We start from the raw sequence: 13,871 nt of genomic DNA on the forward strand, positions 1-13,871 counted from the left end.
TTCAGCAACATGACGTAGACAGGTGGCTGAGGTGCTGCTTTCACGTCTGCCTGAAAAACTCAGAGATTTTACATTATTTTTATTTATTTATTTTTGGAGTTCACAGGTTACAACTGCAGGGTTGTACAGAAGCGTTATATGTCCGCCGTAGGTTCTCAATCTTCATCAGCTTGTTGTAAAATATCCGCATTGCTTCATCTAAGTCAGAAGCTTATCTGACATGAATTATTAATAACTGATGAGCTAGTTTCTTAACTGATACTGATATCACATTGCCTCATCAGCCTGCTGGCGAGCTGAGCTGCCCTGTTTGCCGGGTTGGCCACTGTTGACACATCTGCTTCTCATAATAGTTACATGACTAATAGTGATGAGTCGTTCCGAACGAAACGGCTCTTAGAGCCGGCTCTTATATGGCTTATACAATAAGCCATAAAAATAATAAACATTTGATGTAATGTATGTTTTGTACGTTTACACATAATTTTATATTATTTTGGTAATAAATTAATTTAAGTAACAAAAAAAAAACTGAGGAGCCGCTTGGGAGCCGAAAGACACGGCTCCTTTTAGTGAGCCGGAATTCCCATCACTAATGACTAACAGTTCCACCTTAATGTGTGGACTCCACAACAAGGAAACAACACGCTCTAATAGTAATACAGTATGAATCAGCTACACTGATTGAACCTGTGTCCTTAAACCACAGGTCCCAGCGTCCTGATATAATTAATTATATTGTCCAGAAAATCAAAATAAATGCAAATGTGACTTTTGGTGTAGAAAATGTAGCTTTGAAGGAAAAAAATCTAAGACCTCCAGTTTACTAAAAGAAATAATACAAAAATGTGACACAGATGTAGGCCCATACAGGCTCATCTCACTGACATCCACTGATGTCGGAGGGTTTACCAGAGCCATGTCCTCCATACTGTTTCTGAGGAGCATTATTACAAAGAAGATTGTGACTTTGTTTTGACAAAATATGCTCTAAATTTACTCTTTTTCAACACACACACACGCAAATAAAAGGTATTTATTTCTTAGATCTGAAACAGCATTTCAACACGTAAGGAGATAAAATTAACACAAAACATAACTGACAACAGATAAATTAGATAAATAAAATAAATGAATTATTTTTATTTTTAATTTTTTAATTATTTATTTAATAGTTTAAAGGGAAAATGTAATGTTAAAAGCTGCTACAATCAATAATTTTCTAACAATAGTGTATCAAATGATAATGTAAAACAGTATGATAACATGGAAGGGATCACTCCTAGCCATGAAACTCATCACCTGAGTCTGCAGCTGTATGAAAGTGCAGTACTATTACTTTATGACCTATTTTTAGAGCTGTTGTTAACAGTGAACAGAAAACTGAAAACGGAATTGAGGGGAAATTGTGAGTAAGTAATTTTGATTTATAACTTTTCCCACCACTGTTATATATAGTACATACAGCTGATAAGTGGGCTGAGAAATACTGAAATGATCATGGGAATACAGTGAGATATAAATGGCCTCGTCATTGAGAGGAAACCCCCCTTGAGTACGAGTTAAAAGTTGTTTAGGGACACACAGTGCACCACTTTCACCGGCAGATGGAGCCAAATAACCGACTGTTTGCTCATGGACCAGGACTCTGATCAGTCGAGGGATCATAGGAATAGAAAACTGAATCTCTTAGCTGCCACATTATCAGTCAGTGACTTTACACGCTGTTGCCAACACTATTAAACTGTAATACGTCCATGCTTTTCTTTGATACACTTTCTCAATTTAGGATTAGCTGTCTTCCGGAGGTGCCTGTAGGCCCCCTTTCTTCGGTTATTTTTGGCCCACCTTCTATGAGATCTTTATTTGATGTGATGCAAACACGCGTCTAACTCTAAAATACTTTGGTTTTAATATAAATATTCTGACGGGAACAATAGTTTTGCGCTTTTACGGCATGTAAAGCGGCAACCCTGTGACGTTTTTGCAGGTAGGTGCGTTTTGAAGCACGAGATTGAACGTGTGGGCGGAGTTCTTCCCGTTGGCAATCATCAGCAGCGTAGAAGACGGTGAACACGGTGACTCAGATCGAGCGCACCCACAGTGGCAAGATAAGAAATAGTAAGATATTTGGCGCCGGTGGCAGACTAGCTGCTGACAGCGGGCACAGAGTAACCGGGGACAGAGCCGCGGCTCGGCTGTTTTCTAGTATTTTTCTCTTGGAGAAAAGACAGAGGGACATTCGTACATGTACTAAGAGAGAGTCGGCGCGGTGTAGTTTTTGTTATTTCCCTCATTTTCCAGTCAGCCGTCTGTCGAAGCTTGTCCTGCGCGGGCAGACGGAAATACCTTGAAAATGCCTCCTGTCGAAAATGACACCGGGAAGAATGAACTCAAAACTCGGATACAGCAGCTCATTGACTCCAACCAGGTGGTGGTTTTCAGCAAAAGCTACTGTCCGTTTTGTGTGAAGGTAAGGTACTTGTTTTGTCGCAGAGGGAGACCTCGCTTACGCCGGCCGGAAACTTCCATCTTCTCCCGCGAAGTGGACGGGCTTAGTCTAATTGCTGGCTTGCCCTTGCTGCGTTAATGCGGCAAACGACTTCGGTTTCTTTGCGTTTGAATGTTTAGTTTTAGTTTAGTCAAGTTTATGACTACAAAGTTAGCAAAACCACACAAAACTACTAATGTCAAACCGTTAAATAATGTTAAGTCGACATTTGAAGTGTTAAGTAAACCGCCTGGTTAACCGCTTAATGTGGACGCATGGAGGCAGGTTGCATAATTTTCAGCTCACTGCTAGCTTAACATCTCACAATTAAAGTTCAGTTAAAACATTTTCTGTCGCGACATGCATCCTGTTTACAAAACAGCTTTTGTTTCTTTGAGGTTCCCACTTAATTTGTATTGATCCCACTGTAATTTGATTTGTTTTAGCTCAGTCTTGTCGAATCAAAGTTGTGTGTTAAGACTCTTTTAAGTAATGAATGTGGAGTCTTTCAGTTTTCTGCGCACAAAGCACCTTAAAGTGAATCTTTGCTGCTAATACGAAAAGCAGAAAATGTACCATATGACTAATGAAGTCAACATATATTTTTTCATGTCGTGTCCTCTTAGGTAAAAGACCTGTTCACAGAGCTGAAAGTCGAATGTAACGTGGTGGAGTTGGACCTCATAGGTAAGTTGAAGAAGTTTAATTAAGTTTGCATTGGAAGCTTTTCACAATAAAATTGAAGGATTGAGATGGACTAAACACCATAAATAAACCCATTAAACAAATCATAGAAGAATAGTGGGGAATAAAAGAGTTTTATTTGGTTGTGCCTCAGAAAATGTGTTTCCAAATTCAGTAGCAGATTTGAGGTATGGTTTCTGTCTCCTGTCTGTAAATGCTATTGCTCAAATAAATTTTTTAAACCTGTTGTGAATGAGTGAATAAAAGTTTATTCAAAGGCATGTTCATACACAAAGCACATGCAGGATACTGTCAGAGGAACAGTAGTCAGAGATATACTAATCATTCACAGTGTTTCTTTCACATTTAAAAAAAAAAAGTGATATTTACATATTTGGTGTATTATGTGATCCTTTTGTCTGTTTTGTATTTCATACTTAATTTAATGTGAAATATATGAAATACATTTTCATAAATGAGTTTGAATCCACACAGTTTTTGTCAATACATTTGAAAATTGTCCCCCATGATGTTTGTGTCTCCCCAAACTGTGCTGTGGTCTTCCTTTGCAGCAGCATAAAACGTGCTGAGTCACTCACTGAGGATATCTTGGCCTCGTGCCATATCTCAGTAAACTCCAACCCCTCTGCTCTGTCCTGATGAGTTATTTCTGTCACAGTCTCAGCTGTTATGTTAGGGATGTTGATTATCATCATTTAGGACCTCGAGCAAAGATTAAACGTTAGCTAACCATAGCATCCATACTGGTTTGTGTTGTTAGTTGTTGTTCTGACCTAACTATGAGTCAAACAGACCGCACACAGGCTTTTTAAAAAAATGGGTTTCTGTTTGAGTACAGCCTGTTTGTGATTGCTGCAAATGGTTGTGGTATAAGAAAAATATAAGACTCGGGTGGAATGAATGAAACCTTTCATGGCATAGCGTGCTCCCTCCTCATTGTAGTTTTTCATATATTTGTATATTGTGAGGTACCTGATAAACTCTAAAACTAGAACATAATGCAGAGCTTGTACAATTACCATATGAAAAGTAGGTGTGTAGAAGGATTGAGTAGTTTTCAACAAACTTCTCTCCCTTTGAACTCTTCTGTCCAGAGGATGGACCCAACTACCAGGAGATGCTGCTCGAGATGACTGGACAGAAAACTGTTCCTAATGTCTTCATCAACAAAACGCACGTTGGCGGCTGCGACAAAACAATGCAGGTGAGGTTTTATTTTTCTAATACCCAAAACGACCAGTTGAGTGTCAAGAGTAGTTCAGATAGTGGTGCTCATGTTTGAACACCTGTTAATAATAGCAGCTGTTCTGAGAAAGATGTCTGGAAAACTTTAGTTTTTTTTTTTTTTTTTTTAAGTATTTCTTACTCTGTTTAAAATTGCTTACACATATTGTAGCCACATGATTAAGTGCTGTGCTGTATTGATCAGTTTTGTGTTTGTGTTTATGTCAGGCTCACAAAGATGGCAGCCTGCAGCAGTTACTGAGTGGTAACAATGAATCTTATGACTATGACATGATTGTCATCGGAGGAGGATCTGGAGGACTGGCCTGCTCAAAGGTGACAGGATAAGTTGCAACACATTCACGTTGTTACCTGTTAAAACTTTATTGTAGTGTCTGTTGCTCTGTTGTGCAAGTTTGTGGTTGGTACTTTGTCAGAGAATCAGAGTGAAACCTCATGCTGATGTTGTAATGCTGTAATGAATAACCACAGTTATATTTGAGCCATTTGAACTATTTCCACTTTCATGCAGATTGCAGAAAAACATTGGTAAATGTATGTAATGTTGCAGTAACATTAGCTCTGTCGACAATAGGAAGCTGCTACTATGGGGAAGAAAGTCATGGTGCTGGACTATGTTGTACCCACACCAAAAGGAACCACCTGGGGTAAGATACTTCCTTGTCAGGATACCTAGTTAGATACACATGATGCAGTGTTTTAATTGAATCTAACTGCTAACTGATCATTTGCATGTGTCGGTAATGTACTCTGCTGTGGCGATCAGGTCTTGGTGGAACCTGCGTGAACGTGGGCTGCATTCCCAAGAAGCTGATGCACCAGACGGCCCTGTTGGGCACAGCCATGCAGGACGCACGCAAGTTCGGCTGGGAGTTTGATGAAACAGGTGAGGGGTCAGAGCACCAGTTCAGGAAGTCATGAAAGGTCACGGGCCTGCCCTTGTGATTTGGGGTCACACCTCATTAGTAGTCACTTCTGGTTGTCATTCAGCTGATTTGTCTGTCTGTCCTCAGTGAAACACAACTGGGAGACGATGAAGACGGCGGTGAACAACTACATCGGCTCACTGAACTGGGGCTACAGGGTGGCACTGAGAGACAAGAATGTCAACTATGTCAATGCCTATGCAGAGTTCATTGAACCACATAAAATCAAGGTAAAAAAGTACTTTTGATATCAAGGCACTGTTTGCGTGTGTGTGTGTGTGTACAGATATTTAACTGGCACTGCAGGCTTTGTTTGTTTCTGTAATCACAATATGCAGTTCTTTGTGTTTACATAGATTAAAGTTGTCTGCATTAGTTGGCTAAGTTATCATCCAAAATCTCATCACTAATCTTGATAAGCCGTCTGCTTTGAAACAATACCTAGCCTGTCATCGTCACCTGTTTTTGTTTGGTTGTCTTGAATATGGGTTTCTAGACATTTAGCCTCTCATATTGGCTGTCTTTTAAGCATTGCTGTTGTGGTTGGCTTTTCTTCTTGTACTCACATCACCACCTGCACCCAAAGCACTTAGATGTTTAAAAAACATCCAGAAACATCACTGACACAGTCTCTGCTTGATGAATCAGTCAGAATTTCTCTCAGCTCTTATCCCCTCGTATCAAAGGTGTCTCAGAGCTTCTGTTTGTGTTTTCTGACAGGCAACAAACAAACGAGGGAAGGAGACATTTTACACCGCGGCTAAGTTTGTCTTAGCTACAGGCGAGAGGCCACGCTACCTGGGCATTCCTGGAGACAAAGAGTACTGCATCACCAGGTGAGGGCACAATGCCTGATACATGGTGGATATGACACCACCAGTCCTATTTATAAAATTGCTGTGTTACTGGAAGCCTCATCCAAAACCCAATTTTTTTGATCAAAGGCTGTCTGATCTGGTATGATCTCTGAAAACGCAAGCACACCCTTTAATGATCTCTGGGCTCTTGTGTCCTCCCCAGGTGGCTGTGCCTCAGGGCATCTATTAATCTCCCAGCTGTCTAATGTTATGTAAGGTTATCCTCAGGTGTTTTATGTGATTATGCTGCTGGGTTGGCAACCTACAAATGGTCTCATGCTGCTCATTTTGTCCTACAAAGCAAAGGTAGTTGTTTGACATAAGATGTAAACCAAGCTGTCGCCTCTGTATGGACAGTGTTGGTTTGTATATCAAGGCATTTAGTGTGGAGAGGCTTCCTGTGCTCTTAAAAAGCAGACAATTGATAAGTTATGGTTGCTAGTTAAACAGCACTGCAGCTTTATGTTTTACTCCCCTCTGTTTGACATCCTCTGTGTCTGTCTGTTATTTCTCAAGTGACGACCTCTTCTCGTTGCCTTACTGCCCGGGAAAGACCCTCGTGATCGGGGCGTCGTACGTGGCTCTGGAGTGCGGTGGCTTCTTGGCAGGCTTGGGTCTCGATGTCACCGTTATGGTGCGGTCCATTCTGCTGAGGGGTTTTGACCAGGAAATGGCCAATCGTGCCGGAGAACACATGGAGGAGCATGGTGTTAAGTTCCTCCGCAAATATGTCCCTGTAAAGGTGAGTGGTAACTAGACTGCTGTGTGTGTGTGTGTGTGTGTGTGTGTGTGTGTGTGTGTGTGTGTGTGTGTGTGTGTGTGTGTGTGTGTGTGTGTAAGCGAAAGTGCTGCCTCAATGACAATATTGTCTTTCAAAGTAAAACATGCTTGTTTCGATATGGCTATGTGCAGTGGAAACTTCGTATTTGGAGATAAGCATTACCCCTCACAATCACAGTCAGTTTTAAAAGCTCTATCATTTTAAGAAACATGGATTTTAAGATTTCATTTACTTAAAGTCTCCATTTGTAAAGCAACAGACAGTCCGGATGGTCGGCAGACTTTGATCTGTGTGTAATCAGATGTATTTTCTTAACATATTGCAACATAAATCTTATCTGTCAGCCAGACATTTGACAGAAGTGCCAAGATTTTTTTTTTCTTTCCTGCTGACTCACCCCTGTCTGTATGTGTCAGGTAGAGGAGCTGGAAGCAGGCACTCCTGGGAGGCTGAAGGTGACAGCCAAATCCACAGAAACCGATGAGATCATCGAGGGAGAGTACAACACTGTATGTACTGATGTGTCGCTTCATTCTTCCTTTAGCTCCCACCTGTTCCTCCCGTTGTTCCTGTTCAGTCATAAATAAATTAGACCTTATTGGTATGATTTCTTCATTTTACAAGTTGTATAAAATATATAAATAAACCAATGCTTTGTGCAATAATAGAAGAAATGAGTAAAACTCAGCTCATCATTATGAAATGTTATTTTATGTTCAGTTTTATTAGCAAGCTCAACGACTGCTGCCAGATTTAGCCAGTTAGCTCCTGTTAGCTTGAGCAGCAACAGTGTCAAAGTAATTCTGAATCAACCAGCTAGAGTCTGCTGAAAATAAACACAGCACACAGACACTTAAACTGGACCTCTTTAGCTTTTAAGCCTTAGCTTAACAAGGCTGCTAATGCTACCTGCGTAGAGTCGACTCACAAGCCAGTCCAGCTCGTGGGTTTAGATAATTACCCTGCAACAAAACACAGGGACAGTGCTATCAATATAAACTAGCTCCTGTTGGTTTGAACGACCACAGATAAACAAATAAAAGGGAGTTGTTAGTTTCTGTGTTTGTGCACTGTATGTATTTACAGCAGGTTTTGTTTTTGTCTTTATTGATATCTGGCCAAATGTAGATGTGATTTTTCTGTATTATCTGTAAATGGCACATTGTTACTCCATCTGACTAAGGACTGAAGAAAGGAAATAATAATTTCCAGCCAAATAAGATAAATAAAATGATGCAATACCGTTTTCTTTTCCACCATCAGCTTCACTGACTGAGGTCTTTGTTTAAACTAAACAAGCCATTTCTTTGCTCTTCAGGTGTTGATAGCAGTGGGCCGAGATGCTTGCACAGACAAGATTGGTCTGGACAAGACCGGGGTCAAAGTCAACTCCAAGTAGGTTTATTATCTCGCTGTATGCTTCTGTATGTATATTCATCCCCGTCACATGTGGAGGCCTGTGCCTTTAAGACTTGTCGTACAGTCACAGTGATTCAGCAGTTATTGGCGTCCCATGGCTCTGTGCAGGGGTGGTGTGTGAGTGCGCTGGGGGATTTGATCAGGAGAGAGGAGGGGTGTCTTGTTAGTACGATGAGAAAGCCCTTGCACAGTGTATCATTAGGTTTCTAATGGAGGAAAATAAATGATCTAAATGTAAGAGCTCTACATCCTGATGTCTTTATGTTCCATTTTCTAACTTGATTAAACTCATCTTGGCTTAGTGTGCCCCATCGATAGATTTCTTGTCATGCTTTTATTTCCTGCTCATTTATAATCTCAGAGCTCTGGTTAAAAAGCTAAAATAATTAAAGTTGTGTGTTTTGCCATTTGTCCTAATTGTTCTTATTATGGTCATTGTGAATGTTGCCTTTTCTTTTGAGGATGTTGTCGGTCCACTATTTTGTGAATGACTGAATGGTGAGGCCAACAGGGATTAAGACAGCATGAGGCCAGCTTAAAAGAGCGCTCTGAGTCATATGCCCCAGTCTTATGACCGTAGTAGTGTTCAGATGAAGCCGACACACACCCTCAGGGCCCCTGAGTTCAGGGGCCATCAGCAGGTTTGCTTGTTCCGCTGCTGTACAGAGTAGAATATAAACATGGCTTATATAACTACTGCTACAGCTGTATCTCTCCATGCTACCCAACGTGAACTTAGACCCACTTAATTTGATCTCTGCCTTGTGATAGACAGTCCCCTGCTGCTGTTGTTCCTCTGTCTAAATATATATCTAAATACATATGTGTGTGTGTGTTTATGTTTGCATTTGCATGTTACTAGCAGTCAGAATGGTATAATTAAATATGGGTTAAAATTTTCCATTTTCCAATCCATAATACTTAAATGAAGAATGGTTCGTTCTTCCTCGCTGATCTCTTCGTGCCGTCCTCTAGGAATGGAAAAATTCCAGTGAACGATGAAGAGCAGACCAATGTGCCCCACATCTATGCCATTGGAGATATTCTGGAAGGCAAGTGGGAGCTGACACCTGTCGCCATCCAGGCTGGCAAGCTGTTAGCACGACGCCTCTTTGGGGGATCAACACTCAAGGTACACAGGCATTAAGAGACAGTTGTCCTATAGACCCACTGAAACCTCAGTGTAAAATCTTCCACTAATCAATTATCACCTGATTATTGTGTGACTTGTGACACAATTACCACTTAATTATTGTGTGACATGTGACAGAAGGAGGTTTTATTTCCCATAACAGCAAACAGTAATTTATTGTCTGTGTTTGTGCAGTGTGACTACATCAATGTTCCCACAACTGTTTTCACCCCACTGGAGTACGGCTCCTGCGGTCTGTCCGAGGAGAGAGCCATTGAGCTCTACGGGGAGGACAACATCGAGGTAACACACACCCACACACACACACAGAGTCATCTGAATAATTAATAGAGATCTGTTTCATCGTAATGTGAATCATGTTACCAGCCAGAGTAAAGTGCATCTCTAAAAGGAGAGTTCTGCTTTGTAATTTGGTTTCTGAAAATCAGTGAAGACATATAAACATCAGTAGACTTAGCTAGAACCATATTCTGTCTAATTTAAGCGACCACAAAAACTTGTCTTTAAATGCTGCTGAGTCACTGGGCCATGTTGGGAAACTTGTAATATTTTTGTCCATGTGACCTGACGTGCACTGCCTCTGACTAATTAAAGAACTCGTCCAGTCCAGAGTCCAGATTAGTTGTGTCTGAGGTTTCCTCCAAGTCCCTGCCTTCACAGGATGACTGTAAATGTGTGACTGTTACAGTTTACTGACCTTAACTTTCTCTTGTTTATGCACGCAGGCTGGTCAGTGTGCCAGCGACAAAATAACATGACACATTCATTTTTACAGTAATATGAACCTCTTAGTACACCCAGGTTGACTTTGACTGCAGATTTATTTGAACTCCAAGATTTTACAGTGTTTCACTGTGTTTCCTGTCCCTTGTGTTCAGGTGTACCACAGTCTGTTCTGGCCTCTGGAGTTCACTGTGCCTGGCAGGGACAACAACAAATGCTACTCCAAGATCATCTGCAATAAACTGGACAATGTAAGACTATTAATACTGTAAAAGAGTTAAATTATGCAACTTTAATTTTTTGCTGTGTCACATGAATAATCATGTTTTTATTTTGTAGGAACGAGTCATTGGGTTTCACTACCTGGGCCCCAATGCCGGGGAGGTGACGCAGGGCTTCGGTGCAGCCATGAAATGTAGAGTCACCAAGGAGCAGCTGGACGGCACCATTGGCATTCACCCAACCTGTGCTGAGGTAAGGACACAAATCGGCTATTATAAAGCAGAATCAAAGTCAGAGATAGACTTTAACTGTGGTGTAGACGAATAATCAGACTTCAAATAGATGTTTAAGACTTTCTTTAATCTAAAAAAATATCTCTAGCTAAGCAAATACATGGAATGGCTCAGTTTGTTTCACTCGAGCTGAAAGTTTTTGCCCTCTGGAAAAGTTTTACAGTTTCAAAAACATTTTGCTGTGAAATTTTGTCAAAGTTTTTTGTAACAGTAGGGAACTCGCTGTGTTTTCTTTTTTCTTTTTCTTTTTGTTTTTTTTCCTCATTTGGTGGCACAGACTGTTAACATGGAAACAGTGCTCTTAGTTAACACTTGGCCTAGGGGTAGGGCGGCAAGCCTTTTAACCTTATAAAAAGTCAGTCTTTATTTTTGTCAAACTGTTTAACTTGAATTAGACTGATGTAAGAGTGATGCTACAGAGCAGTCTAAAATCGCTTTGATTAACTTAACCAGCCCATCGCTTATCAAACAGTTCACGGTATAACTGAACATGACTTTTTTTTTTTTTGTTTTTTGTTCCTCTTTTGTTTTTTGTTTTTTACAGTTTGTGGCAACAGTATTCTGTTGATTAACCAGAGAGAACACAACAGGAAGTGACAAAATGCTTTACAGGAGACAAAACGCATAACAAACATGCTGAACTCCAACAGAGAGCTGTGCATTGCAGTAAAAACAGTAAAATCAGTAAAATCAAAAGATCTTATTGACTCTGCACATTAATTAGCTTTGCCAAGGTCGTGAATCATTTGCTTCCTGCTGAAATATTTCTTGCTCACTCACTTGACTGTGCTTTCAGTCTAATTCTGTGTGAGTGATCTGGCTGTGCCAGACACACATTGATCAGACCACATTAAACCGGGCAGCCACAGGCAACAGCTTAAAGTATTAACATGTCTTTTTTTTTTCTTTTTTTGTAAATCATCTGGTGAAAGGGTTTTATTAATCTTTTTAGTTTGTTGCAGATTTTAAGTTGAATTGATTTTTAAATGTCTTTTTTTCCACTGTGGTGCATGTTGTGCATTAATTAGCTTAATTGATCCTAAAAGCTGAAGATCTTAGTATTCTTCATTCATTATGTTAATGTACTTTAGAGCACCCCCATTTTTCTAGTTCTTATTTAAATTTAAGTAGCCCACGTCTAGTGAACAACCTTAAATGGAACAAAGATGAGAAGTCTGTCTGTACAAAGGCAGTGATGGAACAAACTGTTACTACACCCTCTGATGTATTATTAAAACAGTGCTGTACCACAGGAAGTAGCTCTGTATGTTTCTATCAGAACAGTGAGACAAAGACAAGTAACAGAGGAGACAGACTGGTTGTTCAGGGCTTCATCCTACAGCAGGATAAGTTGAGTTTTGTATTTATGAGTTGTTTAATTCCAGGAAGCCTGAAGAAAAAAAAAAAGAAACGTTACTTGTGTGTCTCCCTAGGTCTTTACCACCTTGGAGGTGACCAAGCGCTCCGGTGGAGACATCACCCAGGCCGGCTGCTGAGGTTAAACCCTGCTCGTTTAGCGGGCTGCTCTCATATTAGACTTTCCCCCTGACTCGTCTCATCTTAGTTCCCACTCAGCCTTTAAGCTCAGCATCACCTCCGGTCGCTGACTTTACAGGGCAGTTGTTTCTCAGGACAAACCTAACACCATTATCAGCACAGCGTCTGAGTCAGTGAAAGCACTCTTTAGGCCTGCTGGGAACTAAGAGGTGAGCGGAAGAAGCTAGAGCTGAGAATGTGTGAGCCTCCAGCTCTGGCCCGGGGTGGTTTCATATAAGAGCAGCCTGCTGAACAGCGGGGTTACTCTGCTGATATTTCCTCTGGGCTCCACCGGCGTGTTTTTCTCAGAGGAGCACCAACACACACACACACACACAGTATGAGTATGTGTGTGTTTGGGCTGTTTGTGACGTCCTGGCCCGTAACCCAAAATAATGAGGTGGGCGAGGATCGATGTCCCTCTGCAGAAGCAGCTGATGGTGGCCCAAACCCTTCGTCCAACCCCCAAATTAAAACACTTGTCATTCACTTCTCAGTGTGCGTGTGGTGTACAGACTCAAATCCACTTCCGTAGGATAGATGTAAATTAGCGCACACAGGGTTTGTAAAGATGCACAGCCCCAAACTCTGCTCCGGCTTGTGATGGAAACTTATTTAAAGTGTGTGTGTGCGTGTGCATGTGTATGCGTGTGCCTGTGTGTGTGTGTGTGTGTGCCTGTGTGTGTGTGTGTGTGTGTGTGTGTGTGTGTGTGTGTGTGTGTGTGTGCCTGTGCCTGTGTGTGCCTGTGTGTGTGTGTGTGTGTTAAATGCCATCATATCTCATCTGTTGAGCCTTCATTGTTTCACACATTCCTCTTTCCAGGTCTTTGAGATAAAACTCTTTGAGGTGTATACATGTTGCTGTTCATACTCATGTCTTTTCTGTGTGGAGGCACCAGGGTTTTCTGCCTTAAAGAGAACTCCACTCTACCAAAGTGTTTATCTAAACAAGTCTGCATCAAGATCGACACCTTTCAGACCTCTGGTGCGCTGCATCTCAACACTTTCAGATAGAACTGAACGCAAAATACAACCTGAGTTGTGCTGAATGTTGTGTGTTTCAACAAAAACATTTTCTCAAGTTTTTACTCTAATAATTTAAAGCTTGTTTGTTGCATCTTGCTGTTTGCCTCTATGTTATGTGTATGTAAAAGATATATTCAGTCTTCTAGAGGACAGTATTCTGACTGCTGTCATTGAGTGACATTGGTCATCTTTATAAATGACTTGTTTGTTGGTGTCAAACCACTGTAGACTACTTCTCTCTCAAGATTTAATAAAGGCAGACTTCACCTTCAGTTTTGTCAGACCTTCGTACTTTAAAGCAGTTTCAGATTGTCCTGAAGCTGCAACTATAACAGGCTCTAACAGGCTTAGATTTCATAAAATAACTTTAGGCTTAAGGGTTTTACATGCTGTCGTACAGAAGGTTTCTACAGAGTAAAGAAAAAGGAAAAAAAAGACTGAAGTTATTCTTGCTGGTTTAGATAATGATACTAGTAAAACAAATGGTTGACCAG

The 13,871-nt window shown here is 40.8% G+C and overlaps 1 protein-coding gene across 1 annotated transcript; it reads left to right on the plus strand.

The window, feature by feature from the left end:
- Window positions 1-2,126: 2,126 nt before the first annotated feature.
- On the plus strand, window positions 2,127-13,649 carry txnrd3 (thioredoxin reductase 3). Its single transcript, XM_041034035.1, has 16 exons — window positions 2,127-2,473; window positions 3,118-3,178; window positions 4,291-4,400; window positions 4,649-4,756; window positions 5,016-5,088; window positions 5,208-5,327; window positions 5,455-5,597; window positions 6,088-6,203; window positions 6,741-6,966; window positions 7,422-7,514; window positions 8,324-8,400; window positions 9,400-9,556; window positions 9,752-9,859; window positions 10,456-10,551; window positions 10,640-10,774; window positions 12,249-13,649. The coding sequence occupies exons 1-16, from the start codon at window positions 2,357-2,359 to the stop codon at window positions 12,309-12,311; spliced, it is 1,803 nt and encodes a 600-aa protein (XP_040889969.1). The 5' UTR covers window positions 2,127-2,356; the 3' UTR covers window positions 12,312-13,649.
- Window positions 13,650-13,871: the final 222 nt, after the last annotated feature.

Source organism: Toxotes jaculatrix, chromosome 3 (assembly GCF_017976425.1).
Source record: "Toxotes jaculatrix isolate fToxJac2 chromosome 3, fToxJac2.pri, whole genome shotgun sequence".
Classification (NCBI taxonomy): Eukaryota; Metazoa; Chordata; class Actinopteri; family Toxotidae; genus Toxotes; species Toxotes jaculatrix.

Bases quoted from the DNA above. Each gene is read 5' to 3' on its own strand.
- txnrd3 (XM_041034035.1), top strand. From the start codon at position 2,357: ATGCCTCCTGTCGAAAATGACACCGGGAAGAATGAACTCAAAACTCGG. The intron at 9,557-9,751 runs GTACACAGGCAT...GTGTTTGTGCAG, and splicing joins TTGGGGGATCAACACTCAAG to TGTGACTACATCAATGTTCC. The intron at 10,775-12,248 runs GTAAGGACACAA...GTGTCTCCCTAG, and splicing joins TTCACCCAACCTGTGCTGAG to GTCTTTACCACCTTGGAGGT.